Consider the following 15114-nt stretch of genomic DNA (forward strand, 5'->3'; position numbering starts at 1 on the left):
GCCATGGCGTGAGTAGATATACCCAAGGCAGTGAACACACCTGGAGATATGTAGATATACCCAAGACAGTGAACACACCATGATATATGTAGATATACCCTGAACAGTGAACACACCATGAAGTATGTAGATATACCCAAGCCATTGAACACACCATGACGTACATGTATATAGCTATACCCTGAACAGTGTAGACACTATGATGGATGTAGATATACCCTAGACAGTAAACACGCCATGGTGTATTTAGATATACCAAGAACACTAAACACATCATGACGTATGCAGATATTCCGAGTACTGTGAATACACCATGATGTATGTACATATACACTGAACACTAAACAGGCCATGACGTTAGTAGAAATACCCAAGACAGTGAACACATCATGAGATATGTAGATATACCCTGAACAGTGAACACACCATGAAGTATGTAGATATACCCAAGACAGTGAACACACCATGACGTACATGTATATAGCTATACCCTGAACAGTGTAGACACTATGATGGATGTAGATATACCCTAGACAGTAAACACGCCATGGTGTATTTAGATATACCCAGTACACTAAACACATCATGACGTATGTAGATATTCCGAGTACTGTGAATACACCATGATGTATGTAGATATACACTGAACACTAAACAGGCCATGGCGTAAGTAGATATACCCAAGACAGTGAACACACCTGGAGATATGTAGATATACCCAAGACAGTGAACACATCATGAGATATGTAGATATACCCTGAACAGTGAATACACAATGACGCATGTTGATACACATGAGAAGAGTTAAACAACAATTTTCAAGAAGGATTTTCTGTCCACTTTTATTACAAACAGCGCCATATGTATTTTCAGTTACATTTTAAGTACAAGACATTAACTTTCATCTTTAAGTACAAATGAGAAGAGTAAAATAACAATTTTCAAGAAAGATTTTCTGTGCACTTTTATTACATAAGTCCTTTATAGATAACAAAACAAATGTCATTTTTAAAATGCTTTGGAAGCAAATATAAATCTTTCCGACCAAAATGTTGGCTGTATTAAATGAAACAAACTTTTGAAATAGTAAACACAAACAAAATGTAATGAATCCACTGAAAATAAATTTCAGTCCAACTTTCAAGACATGTTAAAGCATTCATTAAGGGATTCCATTACATCCAACAGCACGTTCAGAACATACAGGTTGATCAAGTCATCTATAAATATTGAGAATTATTTTACATATTGTAAAAACAAAGGTCATAGGTCACATTTCTCCAAACTTCTTTTAAGCAATCACAAAGTAAAAATTTAAAGTGGTGATGCAGTGTCTTAGAAGATGGGCAATACTATGCGCTGTCTTTTATAAAGAACAACCAAGAAAGAAAAGCATTTCTACAAATAATCCTGAATCATTGTAAACAGGAACAAATCTCATTACTTTTTACCAACAGTTATCCAGGAACAAGTTCCAAGATCTGTTATCATATCTACAATTATAAATATTCCTGGTATGTACAACCTTACCATGATATTTAATCGTGTTGAACAATAAGTTGCAATAGAAGTGTGAAGGGAGAAAGATTGAGTGGGCGTTACATGTTTGATCTGAATTCCCTGGAATATTTCTCCCTCGCTGCCTGAATAACATACGATACATTGCAAAGGTAGTGCGCAATAGAGCTATTCGGGTAAGGGAGATAATCACTCACTCTAGAAACCCGCAGGTTGAATAAGATAGGATGCACAGCATTGCAATGTCAGTGTGTGATAAAACTAATATACTGATATAATAAACTGATAAACTACGCCTATAGCTAAACGAGATAATCGCTCAATGCGCAATATTATATTCTTACAAAATATAGACCGGTTAACTTTAGCGAAAGAACATAAATTTCCCCTTAACATTTTTAGCTTTTTTAAAAATCACATATTGAACAAAAGGATTTTCTACATTACTAAGCATGACTAAGTCACAGAATGTAACAGGCGATTGGTTAAAACATGTCCAGATTAAGTCACCCTCAGACTCCAAGTTTAAAAAAACAAAAATGGCGCTCTCCTTCAGTAAAAAACAAAGTAACCCTTACACTTCCCCACATTCAGGACGGGGAAGAATGATACAGACACAAGATTAAATGTTCAATATAAAAGAGCATAAGCATAAAAAAACATCTACATAAACATATTTCCCACGCCCTGCGATTGGGAATACATCACCAAAACAAAAAAAACGTCTAAACGTTACATATCTCAAATGACTGCATTGATAATCAGGCCACACAGTCTCTATAGAAGTGCAATAGAAGTGTGAAGGGAGAAAGATTAAGTGCGCGTTACATGTTTGATCTGATTGGGAATGCATCACTAAAACAACAAAAAACGTCTAAGTTGTGTTAGATCTCTCAAATGACTGCATTGATAATCAGGCCACTGTCTCTTTTCTACCCACTCAGTCACTCAGCACATGTAATAAAGTAGTTCACGCCAACTCAAAGCAACTTACACAACCGCCACACATTAAGACACTAAAGATTACATACAGTACAACACCACGCTGACATTTACAGTGAAATCAAATTAGAATGTAATGCGGTGTGATTTAGTCAATCTCCTAGTGGGTAATCCATTATTTAATTTGTATAATAGAAGCACATCCAAGTGGTCATAATTTATAAGAATCATGATCACGGACAGGTTATCCTCGATACACAGAAACTTCACATTCATGCTATCAAAACATCTGTATAAAGTGTATACAACATAATAATCAGTCCTGTACGGGACTGAGTAATGACAGGGAAATGCTGATGCAAAGAACCCGTGAAGATCCGGGGTAGAATAGGTCTTCAGCAACCCATGCTTACCGTAAAAGGCGACTATGCATGTCGTAAGAGGCAACTAACGGGATCGAGGGGTCGGGCTCGCTGGCTTGGTTGATGCATGTCATCGATCCCAATTGCGTGGACCGATGCTCATGATATCAATCACTGGATTGTCTGGTCCAGACTCGATTATTGACAGACCGCCGTCGTGTAGCTGAGTCCGGCGTTAAACAACAAACAAACCAAACCTGATTCAAAGCATGAAGTAAACATAACAGTCGACTGCCACCGAGATTACTGATAGCTCCATGTATCATCACGGTATGCTGTGCCAGAGAGCTAATTGATGGCATGGCTGTATTTTGTGTCAGGTAACAACATGATGACATGACTATGTGCTGTGGCAGCGAGATACTGGATAACATGACAATATCCTGTGTCAGGTTAGTCCTTGATGGCATGACTGCATGCATGCTGACTGTTAATGAAAGGATATCTCTTGTGTTTACTCCTGTTGAACATTTATTCTCCATTGTTCATAGACACGCTTCGAAATTTGGGACACCGTCGCATTTTCGATGAGCAGTGTTGTTGGCGACAGCTGAACTTGTGTTTCGTCCATGATTTGCGTTGTGATTTGTATGAAAGTCATCGAATCAACACCCAGTTCTCGGGTTCCCTGCTCAACATCTAGTGCAGTCTCGCCCAGCATGGCAACTTCAATAACAACAGCTTTCACATACTCCACGAGTTTCAACATGGCTTCTTCTTTTGAGACTTTGGTCAATTCGTTCACATTCAAAGTTGGATGAGAAGATGGTTGCACAGGAGATGCAGAAGGAGAAACAAGCAGCCGAAAACGAGATGCAAAATCCGGGTTGTTTTCTCTTTGAAGAGTCTCTTCAAACTTTGTTAGGTTAAGTTCACAAATGACAATTTGCGGTTTGTTCAACATGAGTACATGTTTTAGACATTCTGGTATGTTCTTTTTCTGTATGATTTTATATCCATATGACTCAAGAATCTTTATGTTCTTTTCTTGTAGCATTCCCATTCGCAGTGGGCCCCAGTTAACAGTTTGTCCACTCTGACCATTTTTATTCCGCACATGCGCAAGGGCATCCATAAAACCATTCCCAGCACTGTAGTTTGATTGTCCAGCGTTTCCAAAGACTGATGTTACAGAGGAAAACAGCACAAAGTAGTCCAGTGGGAGATGCTCTGTCAGGAGATGCAGGTTCCAGGACCCAGCAACCTTGGGAGAAGAAGCTGTGTGGAACTTCTCTCTTGTCATGTCCGGAAGTAGTCCATCCTCAAGCAGAGCAGCCCCAAATAACACCCCTTTCAATGAGAACATAGGGAAACTGGTCTTCAACTCCGACAATGCTGATTTCAGCGCACTGATATCCTGAACATCAGCTTGCACTGATGTCACACTACATCCATAGTCCTTGGATATCTGTTCAATGTCTGCTTTTTTGTCATCTGTAGGATTACGTCTACTGAGAATTGCAACACATCCTGCTCCTTTGCTAGCCAAATACAAGACGCATTCCCATCCCAATCCAGTCAAACCTCCAACAACAAGATACATTCCAGTCTTATCAAACAGCATATCCTCTGGTATACCCACTTGTTCTGCATGGAGGCTTGCATCTCTGTAAATATTCCATTCCTTTGTTTTGAGAAGTTCGGTAAGGTCAATTGGTAGAGACTCCGACACTAGAGATGAGTCACACAAAGACTTGAAACACAGAAATATTTCATCCACACTTCTGCTGTTGTCCTTAATCCAGCTGTACAGCTTTGGAATATGTGTCTCCATTTCATTGAATGAAAGAATTTCAAAAGACCTCACAATGGATAATTTCAGTTGTAATCTTTCACATTTCACCAGTTTTAAAATGGAGGTTTTCATCATATTTTTGAAGCAGACAATACGCTCTAGACAATGCCATTTCCGAACAATCATTTGTGCTAGCTCGGCAGTTATCTGTATTGTAGATATGACCACTGGGCTGCCATGGTGAGATGGCATTTCATCCGGTGTCAACAATATAACTGGTTGTGAATGTTTGGCCAACAGTAGAACCTTCATTGCCTCAGCATATTTCTTCGTCTGGTGTGTGTACAGTATTGCAATTTCTTTCATCACTTGATCACATAATCGCCAAATGCAATAAAGTTTCAACATGAATCCTGTTTTATAATTCCTGAGGTCCTTCAAATCCATCACAAATTTCTTGCGGACACAGGTCTTTGGCATGACTAGATGTGGGTAGCAAATAACAGCTGTTATTTCTGTATCAGGTGTCTCAGTGGTTCCACTCGACTCATAAGTGAGAACTGGATAGGTCATTGGGTTGTCCTCGTTATCATCAGCACAGAGTACCTGTTCAGTCAGGAATGTATTGTGAACTGCAATTGAATGGGTAGTGAACCCAACTTCTTTCACTGCCATCTGAGATGCTTCTCTTGAAACTGCGAAGAATGGTTCTGTAATAGTTTCTCTCGTTTTTGAAACTAAAACTGTGCCCATACCATTTCTTTGACTTTCTAGTCGAACATATGGTGTAGATATTTTTACTGGGTCAAACACCTGTCCATAGAACTGTTTGTTGTTCATCTCGATCTCTGGATAGTTTTGGATTTCTAATACACTGCTTATAACAGTCTGAAGACAGGTGTCAGAGTCTTCCATCAGTTTTAGAAGCTTTATGACCATTCTAGGAAATTCTCGTCTGACACATCTAATGAAAGCCTGAATACCTTCATTAATGCAAGCTTGTGCATCATGCCTTTTGTTCGCATGGCGGCGATCAACAGGAGTAGTCTTTGTCATGATAAGGATTGGTATTTTGAGAAATTTCTCGGATATGTAGAGGATGAGAGATCTCAGTGGCATGATTTTATCCTCCAAGTATCTCTCCAGATACAACCCATCTTCAGTTTTCTCAGGCATTGCTTGAAATAGGACAGCCACTGCTGATGCCTGTTGTAGTTCAAGAGGAAAACTGTTCCTGAGTATAGTGGAAATATCATGAGTTCTCCAGGGCCCTGAGGTGAGTGAGCTGTCACCATCGCCAAACATCAAAACATCTTGAAATGTTTTACTGTTACAGACTGGAACACCATGATCTATGGCCCTGGGCTGAATTTCATAAGCAACGTTTCTGACATTAAAAGTCTCCACGCCAATCACCTTCAACGTAAAAGCTGCAATGTGCGCGATGACGTATCCATCCATTGTCAGTAATGATAGTGAAAATGTTGCATGCGTTTCTGTTTCTTGAAGAACCTTAACATGGACGAGCATGTTCTTTGATATTTTCTTCTTGACAACCAAACCTTTCAGAAAAAATGGAAGCATCTCTTTGATGTTTGTTGCCACTGTAACGGGTGTTTGTAACATTCCATCCAGAACAGCAGGGTGAAGAACTGTAAGTTCCATTTCACTTCCTAGCTGTGATCCAATGTCAATCAAAGTAAGACTTTCTTTTTCAGCTACCTGGCTACTTTGAATAACAGACATCATTACCCCATAGCTGAATCCAGCCTTGTCCAACTTCTCATAGATATCTTCCTTTGTCAGCGTGTGCTTACATCTTTCTTTAATTGATAGCACATCAAGTCTGTCTGGTGTGACGTCATCCAGAGTCTGCCTGATCACTGCTTCTGCGTATTCTGTAGTGCCTTTCTTGATAGTAACTGCCATCACACATTTGGGGATATTGTCTGTGTTATCCTTGATTTCAATGTTTGTTGTGTGTCCTGTTGTGTGTAGGTTTAATAGACTTTTGAAAGACACTGAGATGTTTACTAACTTGTGTTCATTTAAAGCTATCCTTTTTGCAATGGCAAGTGCAGCCTCGGCATACACGGCACCTGGAAGAATAATTGTTCCTTTCACCTTGTGCTCAAAAACACTTTTAAAACTGTTTGGATCAATAATTAATCTTGCAGTTCCAGATTCAACAGTGCCCTTCAGAAACAGATGACCTCCCGAATTCTCCGTTCTACCCATAAGCATTTGGTGCTCAGTGTCAGATACCAATAGAACAGGTTTTCCATTGAAAACATGAGCTGGATAACTTGTTGCCTGCATCTGTTCATCAAAGAAACTGTTCCACCTGATGCTGACTCCAGAGGTATACAGTACACTCAGAGCATTATACATATCAATGTACTTTGATCCTTTGTGGATAGATGAGACAGTTGTTACATCCAGAGATGTATGCTTGAAAATATCCCGTATGTGGGAATTTAATACTGGTTTGGGGCCTATTTCCACAAAGATATTGTTATGGAAATTGTTAGCAGCCTTCATAATGGCATCACAGAACCTGACTGGTTCCCTTATGTTCCTACCCCAGTAGGTAACAGACCTTATGGCTTCTTCATTTAAGCCCGGGTCAACTGATGAAATGAATTCTATTACCATCTTTGATGTTTGCAAAGGAAATAACACTTTGTCCAGCTGGTCTTTAGATGAAGCCATGAAGGGACTGTGGAAAGCTCTTGTGACAGGAAGTTCATGAAAGAGGGTGTTACTATCTGAAATATGCCCCAATTCCTCTTTGACTGACAGAACAGCCCTCTCATCACCACTGATAGTACATGAGACTGGGCTGTAGTGAAGGGCGACAACTACCCGATTTTGATGCTTCCTGCATGCTGTCTTTACTTGTTCAATGTCAACATTTCGGATAAGCATCATCTTTCCACTTGGCACCATAGCCAGGATCCGAGTCCTTTGGAGGATGACCCTCACAGCATCATACAGGGACAGGATCCCAGCAATGTGTGCTGCAGCCACCTCCCCCACTGACTGACCAACAACAGCTGCAGGCTTCACCCCCCAGGATTCCCAGAGGTGAGCTAGAGACACCTGACAAGCAAAGATGGCAATAGGACCAAACAAAGGATCTGTCACATCATGATTAGCAAGCAGTCTCTTGATTAAAGACCAGTTTACAAAGTGACAGAGACAATCTTCAATTTCCAGCATCTTTGACAAGAAGCATTTACTGCATTCCAGGTGATCCTTGCACATTCCAACCCATGCTGTACCCATTCCGCAAAATACAAATATGATGCGCCCTTTGTCTCTTTTGGGAGTTCGAGGTATGTTTGATAACTGGCTTTCAATTTGTAATTTAAGATCTCTGTAGGTGTCTGCGAAGAACACCTTTCTGAAATCAAAGTGCTCCCTACACACACATGACGTGTATGCAAGGGCTTTGAAATGTAACTCCCCATGATGTTTGAAGAACTGTGAAATTGATTTGTGTAATGTATCATAATCAGAGCCTGAAAAGCAAACTGGTACAATTTCATCTGTTTCGTTACATTGGCCTAAACGTTCCACAGAATATGATCTCAGAACAGCATGACTGTTGCTACCACCAAACCCAAAGGAATTGATACATGCAATTTTCTTCTCCCGTTTCCAGTCAACATTCTCAACAGGCACCACAAACCGAAACCTGTCAAAGTCAATATCTTCATTGGGCTTGTCGAAGTGTAGGGATGGCACGATGGTGCCGTGTTTCATCATCAGCAGGACCTTGATGAGTCCAGCCACTCCGGCTGCTGCCTCTAGATGGCCGATGTTGGTCTTCACAGAACCAATGTGACGTTGCCGAGGAAACTTCTCAAAGAAGGTCCCCAGAGCTGTAGCTTCTACAGGGTCTCCCAGTCTCGTCCCTGTGCCTGTAAAGATGAACAACTGCTTCAGCATTCCACGTCTGTGCCATTGAACACTCATCTCTCCACATTGCAATTAAAGCTACATTTCTACAAATTAACTATGATAGCAGGAAATGTCATTGCTACCTTCAAACAAATGTGTAAACCTGTCAAAACCATGTATAAGCAGTATCAACTTTTGATTCGACTCTAACATCTGAAGACATGTCCATTCCTCTTTTGTACTGGATTCCAAAGAGCTATAAAAATGTACACACTCTCTTTTATGTAGATTAACCATGAATCTTAATACAATCAAGGAAGAACTTTCTTTATATTCACAGACTCCCAAAAACGTAATCTCAGAAAAGAACCAAATTCAATTATGTTAAAACGTTTTCCAACTTTGAAATCCATTATCCCACACATCAAACTTCAGGATCGGGAAAATTTGTCAAAAATGAAATCAAATGTCATCTGAAGTTTACTGACAAAACAATATGTGAAATGCTGGACTTTCTGATTGAAAACATCTATGTGAAATCTGGGGGTGGGGGTAAGACATTTAGGCAAGATGTAAGCATCTACATGGCCACCGATTGTGCTCACCTTCTTGCTGATCTGTTTCTATATGCATATGAATCGGAAATTCTGCTCGTATCGACAAATCAAAACAAGGCAATTTGGCCAAAAAGTTTAACTTAAGCTTCAGTTATATCGATGATCTGATATCGTTCAATAGCTGTCAAATGGCCATTCCCTTCTGCCAATTAACCCACCTGAACTAGAAATGAAAGAGACCAGTGAAACCACCACATGTATTTCATACTTAGATCTACGTGTATGCATAAAGATATAAAGTGACAAAGACTGCTATAAAAGTATGTATGACAAGAGGGATGACTTTAAATTTCCAGTAGTCAACTTTCCCTTTATGTCGAGCAATATTCCAAAAGCTCCAGCCTACGGTATCTACATTTCACAAATTTTGAGGTGCATAAGAACATTTTCTTTCTGCGAATATATCAAACATCGGTGCATTCATCTGGGTTACAACATTCAGCGTCTCAGTTAAGCATTCAAAATGTTTAATGGAAGTCATGTGGAGGACATTTCCAAATTTGATGCATCAATAATGATGTCAGATGCAATTTCCTATATGATATGCCCCCTTGTGTTTTTTAGGTGAACATGTAACTTGGCTTTGCATGTGTTTGTGATGGGTGCCACCCGTTGGGCAGAACAACATTTGGAACCAATGGTATCATTTGATAAAGGGCACGAGTTGCCAGTAGGTTTGTCAGCACCATACTGTGCTCATGGGTTTCACCAAAGTGGTAAACGTCAATTCGTGTTTTCGTTCTACATGATGCTGACACGCCGTGATATTACTGGAATAATGTTAAGAACGGCATTAAACCCAACTCACTCAATCACTTACTATTTGATAGTGATTCGTAAACACATACTCATGATAATGTCGGAATCGCGCAATCGACGCTGCTTTTAGCAGACATTTCTTCTACATATGGAAAGGGTTTTCTCGCTTCTTTCAAAAGAGTTGGTCTAGATTTAGATTAGGCATTTGGTGGTGTCAATTGGACATTATTGTTACATGGCATTGTAATTTATTGTTAAACAATGATGTAATTGTATTAGTTTGTTTTTGTTGAGATTCAGTAGAAGTTCACAGCATTGTGTTTTCACGATGGTTAGCAGTGGTGTGGACGTTACTGTTACTGTTGATGCTTTTGGAGTGAACTGTAATTTGGAATCTTCTAGAACAGCTAGAGTATATGGTATACAACCTTCTCGAAGGTATTTAGACTATATGAGGGAGCAAGAGGATGCCTCTCATCTCACATTATATCAAGACGAGAAGATCATTGTTTTCACCCTGGATATTCTGCCTATTTTTGGAAGCATGGCCACTATTGCTGCTAGGTGAATGCTATTCTCGCTGACTTTTTTGCTATTACCACTGCTATTATAGTTTATACTGTAATGGTAATTGTTCTGAGATCCAATTTCGCACTGCCACTTTTTTATTTGTAAACCTAGCCAATATTATAATATAATTGTTAACAGTATAACATTTCTTTGTGGTTTGATGGTGTCACACTGAGTTCTTTTGCATATAAGAATTCTGATTTGTTTCAATTTGGAAGTCGACACGTAACAACATTATGCACAGTATTCTTTGGTGCAAATATTTAATGTGAATATGTTAAAGCATGACTAATTGCGTTATTATAGAGGTATAACTATCATGGTAGATCATCAGTTATTATGTGAACTTCGATTGAAACCCCCTAAAGTTGATTTATGCTGTTTTCCTAGAACAGATTTGTGTTATAATCATGATGTAAGATTATTATCTGGTTGTAAGGAAGTTTTTATTCATCAGAAGCCTATGACTTCATAGTTTGTTTGGGGTAAAGAGTACATGACTGACATGTGCGTTTAACGCACGTGCAGACATTTTGTATTAAATAAAGAACGAGACAAAATTTGTTCATTTCTTCATCTATTCCATTTCGTTGGCTTCGGGTGAGGAATCAATGCATAGAAACACATTTCGCTTGTTCCCCAAAACACATAGATCATGTTGTATGTCTTATGTATGTATTAACACACATTAAGTCTGGAATTTAAGTTTTAGAAGTCAGCAAGTCCGTCATCGGCAAAATCTGTTCGTTGCCGCTATGGTTGTCAGTCGCAGATCAATTTTTCCGAAAATATTGTTATATCATGCTAGTTTATAGATGAGGTGGAGGAGAAATAGTTCTTTGATAGTTTTTGGATTGAATACAGTGTCGTTTATGCCTTAGTACAAAGTCATTTTGTCAGAATGGTATTTTAGCGGGCAACATAAGTGTTTTAGCGGCACGCAGAGTGAGTTTCATGTAAAGAGTAACGTCCCTTGGCTGTCGGCCACAGCGGAAGTAAATAAACTCGACGTCCCAATCAGTGTAGGTTAACGAATGGTTACGACTTGATCAATAGGTACTACTATGTGTAGAATCACTACAATTTATACCTTACTATGGTACAAGTGGTTTGATCAGGATATTATTGTAGATTAGAGTGTTTGGCATTATGAAGTGAATTAAAAAGCTTTCCTACGTTTTACGCACATGAAAGTATTCATCTGTCCAATATTGACAAATATGTTTGTGCTGTAGTCTTTTTTGTAAATACATAAATAAGGGTTACAGCATTATTATAGAATAATTGTGATGTTTAGAAATAATTATCTTTGCACATGAATAACAGTTGCATTCCAATTAAGGGGAGATAATTCTGCCCCGTCTCTTAACAATCAGCTGTCAGTTGAAGATGTTCCTTCAGTTTATGTTCAAACAAGCTCAGGGTTCTGTATCTTGTTTATGATAGTTTATAATATTTCTGAGAATAAGCTACATAAGTCGAATAAATTTGATGTCAAGTTTGATAAAACATTTTGAGTTTTTCAGACAGTCACCTGAAAGTTTATATTGGAAACAGTACTAGTTAATGTTCATAACAGTTCTCTGAAGTATTTCCAAGTTGAAATTGTTCATCTTGGTTGATATTTCAAGTTGTCCATTCCACTTGTTAATTATTATTTAGATGGACTTTTGAGTTCTAACAATACTATGATGTATTAAGTACTGTATCATGTGCTCACAAGAAGTATTGTGTATGTCTGAAGTAACACATAACAGTTAACATGTTTCCAGCATACCAATTATTGATTATGTTAGTTGGCCGTTCTGTTCTACTGTTTGTAGAAATTGTTGATGTAAGGCAATTGATGATGTAACCCTTGTGCAGACATTTTGTATTAAATTAAGAACGAGAAAATATTTCTTCATCTCTTCATCTTTTCCATTTCGTTGGCTTCAGCAGTTGGAAGGGTGTGCGTGTGCGTGTGTGTGTGTTTCGGGGGGGGGGGGGGGGGGGGGGGGGGATCTTGGGGGCAGCCAGAGCAAAGGCACATGATGACATCAAACATGTTACAAATAGACTTCCAACAATGCCTGTTTTAACAAGGGTCCTCAAATCGCAGACTGATTCAAAATGTCATCATCAATACTTGTTTTAGAAAGTAGTCTTTGTTTTAAATATGTAGTCTTTGAATATTCTGAATATTTACTGTTTAAGACATAAGATTAACATAGCATTTTCTTATGTCAATTACTAAACATCAAAATTTGCTTTTGTTGCAAATCATTTCAGAGGCATACTTCATGGTTAGTGTATAATATAGCCTACTTTAAAAGACATTGCGGTCATCTAGAACATCAATGGAGGATTCGGTTTTATGAAATGTTGTGAACCCACCATGAGCTTCAATATAGTCTACTTCAGTCGGGTCGATCCCATGTCGTGTGTAGATGTCATTGAGCAGTTCCTGCTGTTGTTTCCCTGAGGGTGCTGTGATGGGCGTAACCTGGCGGCCATCTTGATTCAATCCCGTCACAATAGTTCCCCAAATGTTGTCACCATCATGCAAAGCCTGAAATATATAATCATGGGATGGATGTTTATGTTTTCCCCTGTCAAATGATATTCTGGTTTCGTGGTTTAGTATTATTCAATTTAGTAAAATCTAAATATTTTTAGTATTTGCGTACTTATCCTGCATTACCTAACAGCGATGGTCCTGGGGGAAGAAATAAGTTGTTGTTCTGAAGTCCCTATTACTGACCACCGCTGCTGTCCTGTCACCCAAGCTCTTAGAAAAACATACTTTTGAGGTTTCTGAAGCAAAATTGTGTGTGTGTGTGTGTGAGGTCTGCGACGGGTGGGCCTTCAACGTAGTAATGCAGGATAAGTATACAAATGTAAAAATGGTACAACTATTAAGGTTTTACTACATTTTTTACTTATCCTGCATTACTCCTTAATGCATCTGTATCGAACGGTGGGTAAAACTTCAGAATACAGAAACCTCAATAATTCACAGCGAAAACACGACACCAGTTGGTCGATAAACCGTGAAGCAGAAAAGTTAAGAAAAACGCCATTACGGTAGGGTTGTTCAAATATCAAAACGATTGAACATAGGATTTAAAGAGAAATTCCCCATACACATTTAGTAATAAAGAAAATATTAGCGAATCAGCTAGTTCTTTACTTACTATGTCAGAGAGCCGATTGTCTGATATTCTTCCACTGAGGGAAACTGAGCAACTGCACATTGAAGTAGGCTGGCTCTGTATAGAGCGAGTTCATTATTTGCGTCGTGGGTTGGTAACCAGGGCCAAAATTTCGCACGCCTTTGACGTCCTTGACAGCTACATCGCGAAGATAATGACTAACGAGAACTGTGTCTAACCTCCAAAAACGTCCTTCCGTGATTGTTCTAAAAGAACAATTGCTGTGTAAAGCCATGGTAAAGGCTAACACCCTGAAATCGTGAGGGTAATTCGCTCTCGGCGGATTCCGTTTGGCGATCACGTAAGCCTGAAGCATGACTGCGCGTAACCATAGGGATATGGTGTTGCGTCTAACTTTGGTCAGTGGACGCAGTGTACACGGGTATAAATAACGGCTTCCTCGAACCACGCCTAGTCTTGGAGCGGCGGATGAAAACTCGAACTGCACGCACCGAGCCCAGGAGAAATTCACCTTCATCTACGGTTCCCACACAACAGTCGATATTGGTGGGATGGTGAAGGAACGATCGGATTGGCCTGGTAGTTGACTTTTGCAATAAAATCCCAGCATAACCCAAGATGTACCACTCCGTGCATCCCATGCTGTCCCGGCTGATGTCGATCGCATGTAGGTTGCTAACCCGTGCCGCTGTGGCTAATGCCAAAAGAAAACCATTGCCTCCTTGTTGAGGTCATCAAATAAGGATGCATAGAGGTGCTCGAAGGGGGGCCCTCGCAAATCTCAAAGTACCATGTTCAAGTCCCAAGCAGGTGGGCGGAACTTGGCCTTCTGATCCTCAAACCTGAATGAGCGTAGTAGGGCCTTGGTCACCTTGCGATTTTCCGGAACGGCAAACACTGAGTTAAGTGCAACCAAATATGAAGTAATAGTGCTACCAACCAAGTGTCTTGGGTACGCAAATGTAGGAGGTATTCCGCTAGGAATTGTTGTGACGCAATCGTAGCGTCTAGATTCTTTTGCCTTGCAAAAAGTCTCAAATGATCCCCACTTGTCATCGTATAGTGCTCTGGGAGAGGAACGATGAATTAAAGCTATAGCTTTTGCTGCCCGCGCCGAATAGCCCTTCGCATTTAACGCCTTTTAAAGACAAACCATGCATGCAGCCGCAACCTGTCTGACGTTGGGTGAAGCAATTTGCTGTGAGGGTGGATGAGTAGGTTGGACCACTGTGGGAGGGGTAGTGGATCGTCTTCTGCTAGATTTTATTGAGCTCGACGAACCACCCTCTCGCCGGCCACAAGGACGCGACCAAAGTCAGAGCAAGATATACCTTGTCCCCTCGATCCCTTATATCACCTTGGGAAGTAAAACTGGTGACGTACGCTTTTAGCCCTTCCCAAGGGATGCTGGACGCGTCGACCCGCCCAAGTCTGCGGATCCAGTAAAGGGGAGACATAAGTCTTTAGTTGGTGGTTTAGGCAAGTAGCAA

General features: G+C 39.9%; 1 protein-coding gene across 1 annotated transcript in view; it reads right to left on the reverse strand.

Moving 5' to 3' along the window:
- Positions 1 to 3021: 3021 nt before the first annotated feature.
- Positions 3022 to 15114, reverse strand: part of LOC124121732 (hybrid PKS-NRPS synthetase LUC5-like) — a 30785-nt gene continuing 18692 nt past the window's right edge. The window contains exons 6-7 of the mRNA XM_048384367.1: positions 12846 to 13020; positions 3022 to 8543 (exon numbers count right to left, since the gene is read on the reverse strand). Coding sequence (XP_048240324.1) covers positions 3337 to 8543; positions 12846 to 13020 — 5382 coding nt within the window. The 3' untranslated portion in view covers positions 3022 to 3336. The remainder of the gene's footprint in view (positions 8544 to 12845; positions 13021 to 15114) is intronic.

Source organism: Haliotis rufescens, unplaced genomic scaffold, assembly GCF_023055435.1.
Source record: "Haliotis rufescens isolate VD_foot unplaced genomic scaffold, xgHalRufe1.0.p SCAF_5, whole genome shotgun sequence".
Classification (NCBI taxonomy): Eukaryota; Metazoa; Mollusca; class Gastropoda; order Lepetellida; family Haliotidae; genus Haliotis; species Haliotis rufescens.